The sequence below is a fragment of the Grampus griseus genome (assembly GCF_964374135.1).
Source record: "Grampus griseus genome assembly, chromosome: 15".
Taxonomy (NCBI): Eukaryota; Metazoa; Chordata; class Mammalia; order Artiodactyla; family Delphinidae; genus Grampus; species Grampus griseus.
The window spans coordinates 139208-154732 of record NC_139009.1 but is presented as its reverse complement, the minus strand read 5'-3'; the positions used below and the strand labels follow the sequence as shown (position 1 = coordinate 154732).

At 44.0% G+C, this 15525-nt stretch overlaps 1 protein-coding gene across 3 annotated transcripts in view; it reads left to right on the top strand.

Moving 5' to 3' along the window:
- Window positions 1-15525, top strand: part of SH3YL1 (SH3 and SYLF domain containing 1) — a 46656-nt gene that overhangs the window by 15174 nt on the left and 15957 nt on the right. For all 3 annotated transcript variants that reach the window (XM_082672825.1, XM_082672824.1, XM_082672826.1), the window contains exons 2-6: window positions 1321-1431; window positions 4379-4492; window positions 7165-7229; window positions 12724-12836; window positions 13925-14053. In XM_082672825.1, the coding sequence (XP_082528951.1) occupies window positions 1332-1431; window positions 4379-4492; window positions 7165-7229; window positions 12724-12836; window positions 13925-14053 (521 nt within the window). In that variant the 5' untranslated portion in view covers window positions 1321-1331. The remainder of the gene's footprint in view (window positions 1-1320; window positions 1432-4378; window positions 4493-7164; window positions 7230-12723; window positions 12837-13924; window positions 14054-15525) is intronic.

Genomic DNA, 15525 nt, shown 5'->3' with positions numbered 1-15525 from the left:
TCCTTGGCTGCGCAGGAAGCATTGTGTGAAGGGGACACTTTCAGGGCAGGGCAAAGAACGGCTCTCAGGAAGCTGTGAGGCAAACAGTCCTCAGAGCTTATGCGGCGTTGGGAGCAGCAGTTCCAACCAGCCGAGTGGAGAGAGTGTGTCACATCCGAGGACGTTCAGGGGACAGCCCAGAGTCACTGGTAACTGCAGGCCTGGCACCGAAGACTACACACTCCAAGCGAAACATAAAAGCAAGCCTTGGAAAGGCTGAGCTGATCTGCAAGTGACTCCCTGGCGCCAGCACAAACGCAGCAACACTGTTTAAATAAGACAACAAGATCTAGATCCTCAACATGGCGGTGTTCATAGTTCTAGCAACCACCAAATTTCACTAGCAATGGGCAGAAACAGTAAAACATAACCCATAACTAGGAGAAAAGTCAGTCAAAAAACAGACCCAGAAAGGGCAGAGATGATGCAATCATCAGACAAGGATATAAAAACACTTTTTAAAATATGCTCAAGGATTGAAAGAACAACAAAAACACAATGAGGATAGAAATGGAAAGAATGAAAAACAACCAATGGAAATTTCACAATCTTTGAAATGAAAAATTCATCTGATGGTCAGAACAGCAGGATTTATATTGAAGCCTCTTGATTTCTTTGACTCTTCTGGTTCCTTGTCCTGTGATAAAGGAATGGTCCATCCCACATACTTCAGAGCTGGAAAGATTATGTGAGCATCGCTAGGATGAATAAACCTTCCTCTGAGTTTATGAATACCCAACCAATGCTGAAAACATAGAATGCTATACAAATGCAAATGTTCATTAACTGAAGTAATCACTCAATTCCTGAGTCTACTAGAATTTTACTAATATGGAAAATCTGTGCAGACAGGTCAAACATTTTCAACAAAATAGTCAAATATATTAAATTTTGTATTATCTGTTATAGACGGTAGTAAAATACATCTTTTGTTCATTCTTAACATTTTAATATTTTTTGTTAATATTGTGCTGAGTTAAGAATTACAGGGAAAAGATACATAATTGGGAGACTGGACCAGATTTTAAGATCCTTTAGAATTCCATGATTTTATAATTTCTGAGATTTTGAGAGTTTAGGGTTTCCCAATCTTAGTGAATTTAATTTAGTAGGAAAATAAAGATGAAATGATCAATAAATAAGGATTTTCAGTTTATTTCCTTTGTCTGGTAGGATACAATTTGATAATGCTTAATTGTGTATGAAAAAATGAAATTACAACAAATTTCTAACTTCTATTTAGTAGATCTCTTCATTAAAATCATTTTTTTAATCTTTCAGTGAATAACCCTATGCCTTCCAATTTGAAATCTGAAGCAAAGAAGGCTGCTAAAATTCTAAGAGAATTCACAGAAATAACTTCCGGAAGTGGACCTGATAAGATCATTCCTGGTAGGTAAATGAAATACATACTTTCACTTCTACATCTGCTCTGTTTCTTAAATTACCTTTGCAACCCTTGACTCACACAGGTCCTCAGACCACCTTTCTCCTCTGGGCCCGTCGTCCCGGCTGGTGTCCTGGGCAGCCCCCTCTCCTCCTCCGCTCTGCAGGGCCCATGGCCCTAAGTACCCTGTGTCCGTTTCCACTGCACGTTCCCCAAACTCACAGGTCCTTATCCTCAGTTTCTGAGGACTTTGGCAAACTCATCTTGCAAACTCACCGGCTAATCTCATAAATAAATTTTAATTTTGTGTTTTTCCTTTCTAGGTAAGATAGTTATACTTTATAGTGGTTTAAGAAGACTAATCAATGATTCCCAGCACAGCTGCACATCTGTATTCCCTGGGTCATTAAAGTGCAGTTCCTAAACTCCCCCGACCTGCTGAATCAGACCCTGGGAGCAGCGTGGCCAGGAGTGAGATTTTATCACGTCTCTAATGTGATTCTCCTGTAGTCAGGCTGACCACGCAAGACCTGGTCCAGAGGCCAGCCTTTGGGAACCACTGTCTGTTCGTTACTAGTACCAGTTATTTCTAAAGGTGTTTCAGAGAATACCTGTCTGATGCAGACACTCACACGCAGACTAGCTCAGGCAGCTGCGGGCTGATCTCCCTCTTAGTGAATAACTCATCCTGCATTAGAGAAACCAGTTTAATTCCTTAAGCCAGATTTTCTGAAGTTATTTAACAGACCTTTAAGGGTTGTAAAAATTTCTAATTTGTTGTTGTTATGGTAATAATACGAAGTGTCGTTATTTTGGCCCAGCCACTCCTCCCATCTTAAGAAAACAGCGCTTCATAGAGCCTTGCTCCTTGAAGGCAGGTGGCCACATCTGGGCATCTCCTGGGAGCTTGTTAGAAACGCAGGACCTCAGGCTCCACTTCAGCCTGATGAGTCAGAATCTGCATTTCTCACGAGATCTCCAGAGGGTCACATGCACGTACAAGCTAGAGAAGCACTGTGTAACACTTGAAGAAAATTCAACCGGAAAAACGCAATTTTCTGTAGCTGTCTTCTGAAACAGGAGACAGAAGACGTTTCTCAACATACAGCAGCATCTACATACATGTCAGGCTAGCCCAAGTTACAGATAAGCTGTATTTCCTACCATAAAAACTTTGGGGTATGGATTATTTCTCGTGGATTTTGTCCAGCAAAATTCTGCCTTGCCTTTATTCTGCTTCCAGTCAAAGGCCACCCGACTCTCTTTCACTGGGTGTAGCTCAGAAAATGAAAACCCGTTTACACAGCAGCCTGAATAAGAGCGAAGGCCCGCAGGGGTGCGGGCTGTGTGTCTGATGGAAGCCAGGGAGGCCGCAGCTGCCAGATGACCAAGCCTCATCTGTCCTTGGGATGAGTAGGGAGGGCCCATTACGCGTACATTAAAGCTAGGGAGGTGTATTACGTGATAGGAGATAAAATCTAAAAAATATTTTAAAACAAAATGCCCAGACCTTTAGACTTTCTTAGGCTGTGAGTTCACAGTCATCTGGTGTGAGGGGCTCTGAGACTAAGTGAAACTCAGTTTAGAGAGTAAATCTGCAATCAGTGCACCTACATTACAAATGAAGAGCTAATTGGACAATTATTCAGGGATTATTGGTATTTTAATGTCCCTGAATCAGGGTGGATAAGATATAAAAACACACCTGACATTTGAACTATGTTCATTTTAAAAATATACTTCTGTTATACCTAATGTTTCTGAAGAGAGGCACTACTCACTGTAACAGCACTGAGAATGGCGTGTGAGGCTATTCTGCCAACATGTGTTGTATAAACAAACCTACCTGATGTACAATGAAGCTGTCAGCATCAGTACCGTGTGTCACACCCTTTAGAACACGAGCTAAGGCACACTTAGGTGATGACCGTCCGAGAGAAGAGAGCCTTACTTCTAAACCTTGTTCAAGTACCAAGAGCTCCAGGAATGGTCTGTGTGTTACCCTCCTCGTGCTCTTGGTTGAACCGTCTCTGAGTCTGTTATTAATTTAAATTTTGAAATGGTGTGCGTAAGTGTATTAGAAATTTAGTGTTTCCTAGGGACACCTACAAAGCCTTTTTTGTGTATTTGAGTACACTGTCTGGTTTGACTTCCTTGACAGAATATTTGACTAAAATGATGGTAAATTAAACTACCTTAAAAGTAACATTGGGATCCAAGAATAATTTCCAATGTTTAGGCTTCCTTTGTTATTTGAAAGATGTACTATTGTGTAAATAGATCCACAGACTAGTAAGGCACTGTGTTTAGTGGGTACCTATGTTAATAACCTTCCTTTTGTGTAACAAACTTCCCTGAAATGTGGATAAACCAATATTTTGTAAATTGAATTATATTTTCAGTGCACTGGTAGTTATGTGTTATTCGAATACTGATCAGATCACTTTATAAAGTCAAAAAATGTTTTAAAGTGGCAAAATCATTTAATTTTCCTGGTTTTGAATCCAGATTTTCATATTAATAGAAGCTGAACTCAACAATGTGGCTCTAAGTTCAAACGTCCTGCTGCACACTGCATGTCAGTCACTTTTGAAGTTTCTCCTTAACACTATGTAGGTCTTAATTTCTTTGAAGATACTTTTGTAACTTTTAAAATTATAAATAATGTTGTAAATTAATTGAAATCTCCAAATTATTTGTCCTGCTACTAGATATCAGTACAGTCTCATCCCAGTGTCTCATTTCTTGTGTCCATTGCAGGATTCTGAGCGCCTGCCCTGTTGGGTTAGGGCCACCGAAGGCTTCAGGCTTCTCTGTCCTGGGGCGGTTTCCTCGCAGTTCCCTGTGCCGCTGAGGCTATAGGGAGGCCCTGGTCCCTGGGAAGCAAACCTGCGTGCACAGGCCTGCTGAGCTGTCACCTGCCGGGCGCTCACCTGTCTTCATCTTTTGCAGCACACGTCATTGCCAAAGCCAAGGGCCTGGTGGTCCTGTCTGCGATAAAAGCTGGGTTTCTGGTCACAGCGAGAGGTGGCAGTGGGATCGTGCTGGCACGCCTTCCAGATGGAAGTAAGCTAGCCTCCCTTCACTGGGAGGGGCAGAGAATCCTTGTCCCTTTTTTGTTCTGTTTCCACTATAAACAGGTTTTGTAGGGAGAGAGACAGGGTTTCCGGTGCCGCCTGGACTACCTTCCTTGGGCCGCTCCCTCCGTTTTCTCCGTGGTCAGACGACCCGTGAGACTCAAAATATCAGAAGATGGGGCCCCCGTCTTTACACACTTTGTTGTCCTCCCATGGAGCATATGCTAAACATTGACCCTGTCTTTCTGTTGTTACATACGCATTCCTATGCCTCAGCTTCACCTTCAGTTGCTTTCTTTTGTTTTACGGAAGCTTTTCACCCCATTGTTCCTGTGTGGGATCTTAAAAGCTGAAGCATTTTAAAGAATAGCCCCAGGGCAGAATCATATCAAGATCAGTATAATTTGGTTTTACTTTCTGGGGCGAAATCTAATACTTGATTTTTCAGACATGACATCAAAATATGTTTGCTTGAATCCCAAGAACCAACATATATAATATTTAAAATGTGTGTGGGTGTGTCATAACCAACTAAAAGGCTTTTATATGAATTTAACATTTGCTGTTCAGTTATATAATTGAACACATTTTTCTGTTAATAGCTCTTTTTAGTGTAGATAATTTAATTTTATTTTGAGGGAGAACACGGGCCATCCACTGACAGGAGATACACCCGGCATTTGGGGGGCGCACAGCCCCGGAACTTGAGTCAGCAGGATTTGTTGTCCCCTGTGAGGCGTCCCTACAGCAAATGAGAGTTTGCCCCTGAGGTGGTTCAGATTTCATAGCTCTGGGCTTGGCTACGAAACAAAAAGTGACAACATTCTCTTCTTCTCAAGAAAAGAAGCATTACGCAAATTTTCGTGGGCAGATTCCCAGCAGTACAACCAGACAAGTAGGCACACTCAAATCGAGTCCACCGTGAGATGGGCTCTGCATCTGCAAGGAGCCCCCAGCCCTGCAGGTCCGAATGGTCATGGACCGGTGACTGTCAGAAAAGGGGGAGGAGCCGTCGACACCTGGGGCTCCTATCAGAACCTCGGGTGGACCTTCCTACTTAGATACCTAAGTTTCTGTCTCCCATCTTCCCAAGTAGCTGCTGGTCACTCTTCAGAGGGTAATATAATATGTGCCCAGTGGGGCACAGCAAATCCCCAGACCCTGGCCAGGTGGGCAGTTTGTTTTTCTTTTAGAAATTAATCACTTTTAATAGTTTTTTTTTTTAAGATGTTAGGGGTAGTTTATTAATTAATTTATTTTTGCTGTGTTGGGTCTTCGTTTCTGTGCGAGGGCTTTCTCTAGCTGTGGCAAGCGGCGGCCACTCTTCATCGCAGTGCGCGGGCCTCTCACTATCGCGGCCTCTCTTGTTGCGGAGCACAGGCTCCAGACGCGCAGGCTCAGTAGCTGTGGCCCACGGGCCCAGCCGCTCTGCGGCATATGGGATCCTCCCAGACCAGGGCTTGAACCCGTGTCCCCTGCATTAGGAGGCAGACTCCCAACCACTGCACCACCAGGGAAGCCCAGGTGGGCAGTTTTTAAACAGGGACAGTCCCTAACGTAGGAAGTGGAAAATAACTTTGAGATTATGAGACATTAATTTCTGTAATCAAAACCCCTCTAAGCCCAGATAGATTAGTTCTGGGTATATTCAAGCACTAGCCTGTCATCTAGAATACATGGTAGCAAGAAAAATTGGGCATTTTCAGAAAGTACTTCATCTAGACTATCCACCCACCCCCCAGTTATTTTTTCTAGACTTGTTTAGCACAATTGTGTCCAGATCAGGAAAGCTAGGCACACGATAATCCTGAAATGTACCATATCGTGGCAAATGGAATTATTGTACTTAGTTTCCAAATGTAAGGATGTGTATCTTGTTAGAATTTTAATAGTCTTGAATTTATAACCTATTTCTTGTGCTTCTACTAGGCACAAAGGGTGTCAAAACAGTTTTTGCCCTCCAGGATTTACAATAGAAACGGTTTAGTATTATGTTACCCTTAGAAGCGATTATAATAAGCTCTTTTGAATCCATTTGCTCTCTTATATCTATGATAAAATGCTAACAAAAGACTGGAATTCCAGCTCAATTATTTTGTAAAACATTAGGAATACGGACGGTTGAAATGATCAAATGCTATGTGTATTTAACTGGTGAGAATTCAATAGTTTGGTATTATGCATGTTTGTAGGGAAAGATTAGAAAACATAGACTTGTGAGTCTATGAGGCTCATAATGAATAACTAACACCTTTCAAACCTTTTTAACTTAAAAAATTATAGGGCTTCCCTGGTGGTGCAGTGGTTGAGAGTCCGCCTGCCGATGCAGGGGACGTGGGTTCGTGCCCCAGTCTGGGAAGATCCCACGTGCCGCGGAGCGGCTGGGCCCGTGAGCCATGGCTGCTGAGGCTGCATGTCCGGAGCCTGTGCTCCGCAACGGGAGAGGCCACAACAGTGAGAGGCCCGAGTACCGCAAAAAAAAAAAAAAAAAAAAAAAATTATATATATTTATTAAAGAACATTTAAAAACATAGTCAAAAATGCCAAAATCTCATTACTTTAAGAAGAAACACTATTAATTCATATTTTAGCATTTTTCCTCCCCATATTTATGTGCCAAGGAGTTTTAATATTAGAGTAATGTTTGTTTGTTTTTATTAGAATGGTCTGCACCTTCGGCCATCGGGATAGCTGGGCTTGGTGGAGGATTTGAACTAGGAATAGAGGTGAGTGGTGACGTGTGTACATACGACTGCACTATTCTCTAAAAGCAACTGCTACGTGAAAGTCGAGTGATCTCCTGCTGTTCTCGTTTAACCACCTATGGAAATCGTTCCCTTTTATTTTCTTGACTCTCTACCTGAAGCTGTGTAATGTTTATCATTTTTCTCCTTTGCCTTCATTGAGAGTAGAGTTTCTTTCATTTACCATCTCATCTGTTTCCATCGTTAGCACATCTGCAGAACATGTGTTCTCAGACCTGAAAACTACAACTGGCAGTTTATGGCTTCTGATTGCAGAGTCATGGGTGCAAACAGCTCAATGCCATGTATCAACATTTGTGGCAAAATCCAGTTTGGTATCCCTGATGTTCAAACTACTTCCAATTTTTTAAGTAAAGGTTGACTTTGTATTGTTTCATTTTACAACTTTGCTGCTAATGACTATGGTTTCTATCAAATGGACTAGAAATTATGCCAGCACACACTTGCTTACAGAGGTCTCTCCCACAGGGAGCATCTACATGATATCAATCTTTCGTCTGCTGCTTTATTGCTAAGTGATTTGGTAAATCAAATCTCCTAATATTCCCAAATCATTTTCTTCTGAAATTTCAGTCAGTTTCTTCCTGAACTACCCTTTTATGAATTTGCTCTGTTGCCATGCCCTTGGCCTTATTAGGAGGAAGTGTTTCCACTACTGATTTTCATTTTTATTTGACCTTTACTTGCTGCTGCATAGATTTGTGATATAAAAAGAGGAACATATTTTAGTTTTGCTAACATGACTGCCTTTTGGTTGTATATTCAACCAAATCATGGCCTTCAGAAACATCGCACTCGTGTGGAAAGCGTATTTTCAGCATCTGTTGTGCACCCCTGCTCACACGTCCTGGTGCTGTACCCAGGTGTCCCTCATCACTGCCCGCTGACCCCAGGCTTTGGGGCTCCATCTCAAAGAGCATTTGCTTATATTTGCCGTTTGTGGAAACTTTGAATGCCACTTACCCTCATGGCTGAGTAGAAATTAACTCTGGAATTCCATTTAAATACTGTACGTGGAAGATAAGTATTAACTTTTAAAAATATCCTCTTCAAGTAGAGATTAGAAGACTGTCCTAGGAGTTTGTGCCTCTTCGATAGGACCTGGCTTTGCTTCCCTGAGCGTAGCCGTAAGGTTAGAGCTGTCGGTCACTTTTCAGTGCTAACGAGAGGCCGTGCTGGTTCCCCAGGAAGCATCTCAGACCTGGCCAGAAACATGCAGTTACCTTCGGGGTGCAGCTCTGACCCAGGATGAGCGAGGGAGCTTGGGGGTCGGTGGCCATGCGCCCGCGGAGCTCCTGCGTCTGGATGCTCTTGTCGCCCCAGCTCCAGTTCCAATGAAGTGCAGCAGGCCCGTGGCCACCTCAGGCAGCGGGACCCATGCCTCGAGTCTGCAGCCCCCCAGGCTGCCCGAGCTCCTCTCTGGCGTTCTTCTTCCGCCAGACGCTTGCTCCTAGTGGGATGGAGCGCTCGGCGCATGCGCCAGTCTGGAGGTTTTCTTGCCTGGCCCTTACCTAGGTTGTGAGTCCTTCATACCTGTGCCCTCAGACTGGCCAAGTGTCAAGCACAAATAGACACCCAAAATAAATGTTTCTTTAAAGCACTGGCATCATCGGTTCAAACTATTAAATGTTTGTCGAATAACTTAATTATCTGCCCTTCTGTTTTGGACTGGAATAATTAGCAATAATGGCTAACATTCTCATAAAACTCTCACATGTACTCTCATAGAATCATTTCCATACCGTAGCCATGCTGAGTGGCTGTCGCTGCCGCCATTGTGTAGATAACTGAGTTATGTGACTTCTCCAGCCGGAGAATGACAGGCTGGCCATTCAGGGGGAGGCCTCTGGCTTCCGTGGGCGCTTGGGTGAGTCTCCTCGCTTCTAGTGCCCCAACTGGCTCTAACCGTAACTCCCACCCATGTAACACGCCGTGGATTTCAGGGCACGGATGAGGTAGGCGGGGCGCATGTGATTATTTTCAACGCACGGAGATGCTGAGCATCTTGCAGAGGTGGTGTGTGGTTGTCTCTAATTGGTTTCACTGGAGAGAGAGCCTGAGACAGGGCTCGTGGTGCACGTGACTTACTGAGCAAATGTTCTGGGTGGGGGCGAAACTATAAGAGGCTAAGGGAAGCAGGACAGAGAAGGGGAAGGGTCCAAGCAAGGCCGTGGTTCCAGGTAAACTCTCCCTGGTCTGATGACAGGAGGAGAAGGCAGGTCTTACGACAGAGGCAAGGGGGCTGGCGTTTGGGGTCAGCTGCTCTCGCCACCTGGCAGCACGTGGGTGTGGTGTGTGGTGGCAGGGCTGGAGGGGACTGCAGCGCCCCCCATGGTGGGACCAGACCCCTCTCCTGGGCCCAGGACCCCCTGCGAGCTTCCGCCCCCCTGCTGCCTCCCCCAGGTGGCGACCCCTTCATTACACGTGGAATGCGTGCTTGACTATCAGGAAGTCTAGTTCTAGCTCCACTTCGGAATCTAGACCAGGAACGGTTCTGAAGGTGTGTGAAGTTAGGGACGTGTACAGAACCTGTTGGCCTTCAGGAGCTCGGGCATTAGTTAAGTATAGATTATGGCACTGGTCCCCTCATGAGAGCTGCTGAGAATTCCCAAGGTTGTAGAACTCACACATACCCACCAAACACAACAACAACAAATGAAAGATTTAAAAGTCAGTGGAGTAAGGAAAGGTAATGCTAAGACTTGGTTTAAACACCATTAAATTTTCTTTCCAGGACAATTATAGCAGAGCCCAAAGGTCTGAAAACCCTGATACCTTGGATTATCCAACTGTTCGTTGTTTACCAAAAGCCAGAATCCACACTGGGCCATCAAATCAGATCAACCTCGCTTTCACCCAGGGTTGTAATGTGAGAAGAATGACTCCGCTTCTTCCAGGAGAATTTGGATGAACCCTTTTCCTTTAATGATGAGGAAGGCATCTAGGCTAAGTTGAGAAACTACTCTTGGAGATCAGAGTTCAGTTTCGAAGTCCCCTAAGATTGCTGTGCAAGGGGGGCATCTGTTACTGTGAGGAGTGGAAGGGGATGGGAACCCCTCAAATTTGGGTCGAACGTTGAGGCTGATGATGCCACGTACTGAGTCTGAAAGCTTACTGCCCACATGATGAGGCTTTCTGGGGAGTGAGACAGACTCGCGAGCAGAATGGCTTGAGAGATGGGAAAGAAGACCCTTCTATGGAGGCTAGGGGTGGGGCTGGGGGACGGGTCTCACTAGAACCACAGGAGGGAGCCCTGGGCTTTCTCGCCAGGTTGTCTGGATTTGGGGCTTGAAAGCTATCTCTTCGTTACAGGACGACAGCCTCAGGGACTCGGTGGCTTGGGTTCAAGGTGGGTAAACACTTGAGAGGGAGCTGGGATAGTGCCATGTTGGGGACAGGGTGTCAGGGGACGAGAAGCCCTCCGGTTCCTGAGAACATTTCTCCCCCAGCTTTTCCTGCATGATACTTGTATTTTTTTAAATTCTTTTTAAAGAATTGAGTTCAGTTGTAAAACTCGCATTTTATTTACAGTTAACTGTATCTTAATGCGAACTTATTAAGAAGCCTTTATCAAATTCTTAAACGTCTGTCTTAACTGTTTATTTGCTCCGCTGCTCCGGTTTTCTTTCAGGAAATCTGTTTTGCTTTTTATTCTAAGCTGTGGAAATAAATCAAGAGCCGTCGTCAGTACCGCTGCTCTTCAAACTGTGGTGCTTTGGACCTGGTTCTCTAATTAGTCACGTCACCAAAGAACACAGGATTATCTTACTCTTATTTCAGGAGAACTGAATTGAGACTAGACATAAAATTAAAGGATTAGTTTATTTTCTTTATTGACTCATAGAGTTGTGCCTTACTTAACTATCCTAAGACGTACCAAGTAGAAGGAGACATAACAACTAGAGTATCCACAAGGTCACGGCTGGAGACTTACACTGAGTGTGTATACCCTAAGCATTACGCAAAGTAATTTCATATGTGTTATCTTAAAAAGTACATAAGATTTGGTTATGTAATCAGTGGCAAAATTGCTTAACTTTGCATGAGAAACGCTAAATAATTCTGTATCATTCAACATAATGATCATCAGAAACTGTCCATGTATAAAATGGAATTAACAGTTGACATGAGTCACAGTGATATGTTTTGCATGTGTCAATTAGCTGGCATATTTGGTCTGTCCTACGGAACTTGAGTGTAATTTTTCATGAAGGGATTCATATTAAACTGTATCAGGAATTCCACTAGGCCCTTCCGAGTGTAATCACATTTGGTAATAATCAGATTCTTCTGTCAGATGAAAACAAAGATTTGAAAAATTTAAAGAACGATATAAATGAAGTCATCTTTTAAACATTAATCTGCTTGGCCTTTACATATTTTATTGAGATGTGATGCCAGGGTTTACAAATGATTTCAACTCATCTTTCAAACAACCCTAGATTTGTGTATATGCGTATATACGTGTATATACATATATCTATACGATTATATATACTTAGAAATCTGGTTACTATTATACCCATTTTACAGAGGAGATTGGGGCTTTGAGCCACTCAATCATTTGCCCAAGGTCACACAATATGCCAGGGGCAGAAGTGGAATTAACACCCAAATGGTTTCCATTTTGAGCCCAGATTCCCAGCGCCAGGCCCTCAGGCCTTCAGTTCTCCGGCACTTGACACACGTGCTTGACTCCACGTGGTGGTTCAGGGGGCGGGTCCTGCCGTGGACTTTAACCATGAAAAGGCCAAATGGAGCCAAGATGCGGCAGATGGCCCGGTGCTGCGAAGAGGAGCTGGGTTGAAAGTCTGGCCTCCCCAGCCGGCGCCTCTCTGCGGTCGTGGGGTGAGGGGCCGTGGCCTGGGCACCCTGCGCGGCCTCACCGGGGGTCCCGCCCCAGAGGAGGCGAGTCTGAAGAACACGCCCTGTCCACAGCGACCCGCCCGGAGCGTGGAGACTCGCTCCAGCCTTGCTTTTACTTGGAGGATTAACCATGGTAATAGGCATAACTACTGGTTAACTAATCTTCCTCCTGGTGTCCTGCGCTTTGGGGCGGCTTCTGCTTGGGGGTCGCGTGGCCCTGCAGGGGCGCCGGTGGGGACCAGACTCGGGCCCCCGGACCTTCCAACCTGTGTGTGACCTGTTCACGTGTCACTAGGACACGTCACTCAGCCTCACTAACCCGCGAGGCTGCTGAGAAGTCGATGCCTGGAGACCTCACACCACGTGCTCGATGCACAGAGAGTGCCCAGAGGCCTGCGCTCTGATTACCGGCGGGAGGTTAGCGGCTCACATCCGCAGCGGAAAGTACAGCACGGCTCTGCTTTCACACCTTCTTTGGCTACATTGAAATTCTTGCTACATTGCATATCGTATCTTGAGTTTTAGTAAACATATATTTCAAATGATGTTTAGACATTATTTTTAAAATAAACGGCTGTCTACATTTCAGGTATCGGATTTGGTAATAATTTTGAATTATGACAGAGCAGTAGAAGCTTTTGCAAAAGGCGGTAACCTAACACTTGGAGGGAATTTGACTGTGGCAGTTGGGCCCTTGGGAAGGTGAGTGCGCTGAAATCCCATTTGAACAGCTCTTGGATAGCAAAGGCTTTAAAACTACATCGTTGTTCATCAAGAGAAACGAATTAAAATGACAGAAATTTATGATTTACACGTGCCCCAGAGGGTTTGAGGCTGCTTACAAGTAAGAAATATACAAAACACAGCCACTGTGAGAAAATCTGAAACTAAAACACACAAAAAGAAATTAAATATTTCAGAACTGCAGGCTGTTGTGTCTACCGGAATCAACATAAAATTCACCTTCACGCTTTGAAGGAGCCAGGTCGAGTCAATTTTAATTAACTGAGAAAGGACGGCATTGATCAGGGAAAAAAAGGGTTTTTTTTTCAAACTAAATTATGAAAAATTGAGATGGAAGTGTTTTACTTGAGTGATGCTTACGATGCTTAAAGTGTATTTTCCTTCTCTATCAATCACTATTCTTGAGTTAATTGAGCAATTAAATATTTTAAGCCCAGACTGTTTATAGAAGCTACTCAGTAAAATCATTTAAAAATGTTTCTAAGTTCCATGAAAATACTCACTGTAAAAAGAACCACAGTCTTTTACTCTTGAGGTGTGTTTCCCTGTTTTAGGGAAGGAAGACAACATGGGAAAGTATCAGCTGTACGTGTGTTCTCCACGTGCATCACACTGTGCTACAACCATCTGACCTGCTGTGTACTTGCCATGAACTGTCCGTCCTCTAGACCCCTTTGAACACACCTAGCTTAGGCCAGCAGGAAGTGAAATATGTAAAATGATTCAAGTTGGGGATGGGGTTGGTGGTGTGATGAACTGGGAGATTGGGATTGACATATATGTACTAATATGTATAAAATAGGTGACTAATAGGAACCTGCTGTATAAAAAATAAATAAATAAAATAAAATTTACAAAAAGAGAAAGCCCTATGGACGTGACCTCATTAAATATTCAATAAACAATATTTCTTCCCCCCCGCAAAAAAAATGATTGAAGTAAGTGCAGAGCAGGATCCTTCTTTTGGGTTAGAAGCGCAGTGCCAATCAGACATCTTCAAGTGAACGTGCTCACAGTTCTGTGATGCAAAGCCTTCTGTTTTGCAGGAATTTAGAAGGAGACGTCTCCCTAAGAAGCTCCGCGGCTGTCTTTACTTACTGCAAGTCAAGAGGCCTCTTCGCTGGCATGTCTTTAGAAGGTAGCTGTTTGATTGAGAGGAAAGAAACTAACCGAAAGTAAGTGCAAGGCAAATCACTTTAATTGATTTGAAGAGCGTGCGATGAGAAAGTAATACTTCGTAGACTCCTGTCGTTAAGAGTGTACAGAGAACCTTTGCACAGGCAAGTCTGTTGGCACCATTTTTCCAACAGCATTTGCTCACTTTGTGTCTCTGCATCACGTTTCGGTAATTCCTGCAATATTTCAGACTTTTTCATTATCACTACATTGGCTATGGTGATCTGTGATCAGTGACCTTGGTGTTACCATGGTTATTGTTTGGGGCACCAGGAACCGCACCCCTATAGGATGGAGAACCTAATCAGTAAACGAGTGTGTATTCCGATGGCTCCTCAGACTGGCTGTTTCCACTCACCACCACCCCCTGCCCCCGCTCTCCTCAGGCCTCCCTATTCCCTTAGACACAACAATATTGAAATTAATAACCCTACAAAGACCTCCAGGTGTTCCAGTGAAAAGAAAAGTTGCACGTCTCTTACTTTAAATCAAGAGCCAGAAATGACCAAGCTTAGTGAGGAAGCCACGTCAAAGCCAGGATGGGCCGGAAGCTAGGTCTCTCGTGCCAAACAGCCGAGCTGTGAGTGCAAAGGAAAAGTTCTTGAAGGAAATCACAAGTGCTCCTCCGGTGAACACACAGATGATAGAAGGCGAAACAGCCTTATTACTGCTCCGGAGAAAGTTTTAGTGGTTTGGATTGAAGACCAAACCAGCCACAACACTGCCTTCAGCCAAAGCCTCATCCAGAGCAACGCCCTAATTCTTTTTAATTCTGTTCAGGCTGAGAGAGGCGAGGAAGCTGCAGAAGAAGAGTGTGAAGATGGCAGAGGGTGACTCGAGGCTGAAGGCAAGCAGCCGTCTCCATAACATCAAAGTGCAGCGTTCCTCATGAGAGGTTTCCTATTGTTAGGCCCAGCCTTTGTCTTTCTTCCATAAGATAGAGACCAATTTTGATTTAAAAAATACAAGATTTGGAAGTACCCTAACAGGCGACGAGGAACTTCCACTTTAAACCGGCATCTGGCTAATTTTCCCCAAAACTGCTCTTCTGTATTTCCACGAAAGTATGTCTAATTGCCGAGAAAAAGATAAAAAGCTAAGACTGAGAGGACTAATTCTAGAACCTGGCAGGAATCCCACTAATAGTGACCCTGACAGGGCTGCCTCAGCTGGTGGTGGACACACGTCTGCCGCTTACAGCAGACTTGAGAGAAGTTGAGTACCAAGTCTGCAATGCCCGTTTACCCAGAATCCCACAGCACATGCAGAAACGTTCAGTGCAGACCCCAACAACCAGAAAATAGGAGGAATGGGGGGATTCTTAAATTTCTCCATCTTGTAAAGTCAAGAGAAATGTTTTTACTTCTGGTTTTATTAATTTGAGAAATTTAAGTTAAGAATGCTTTTAGAAATTTGTGATTCTAGGCCGTTGGAAGATTTTCCAACTAAAGTTCACCTAAATCCTGGATAA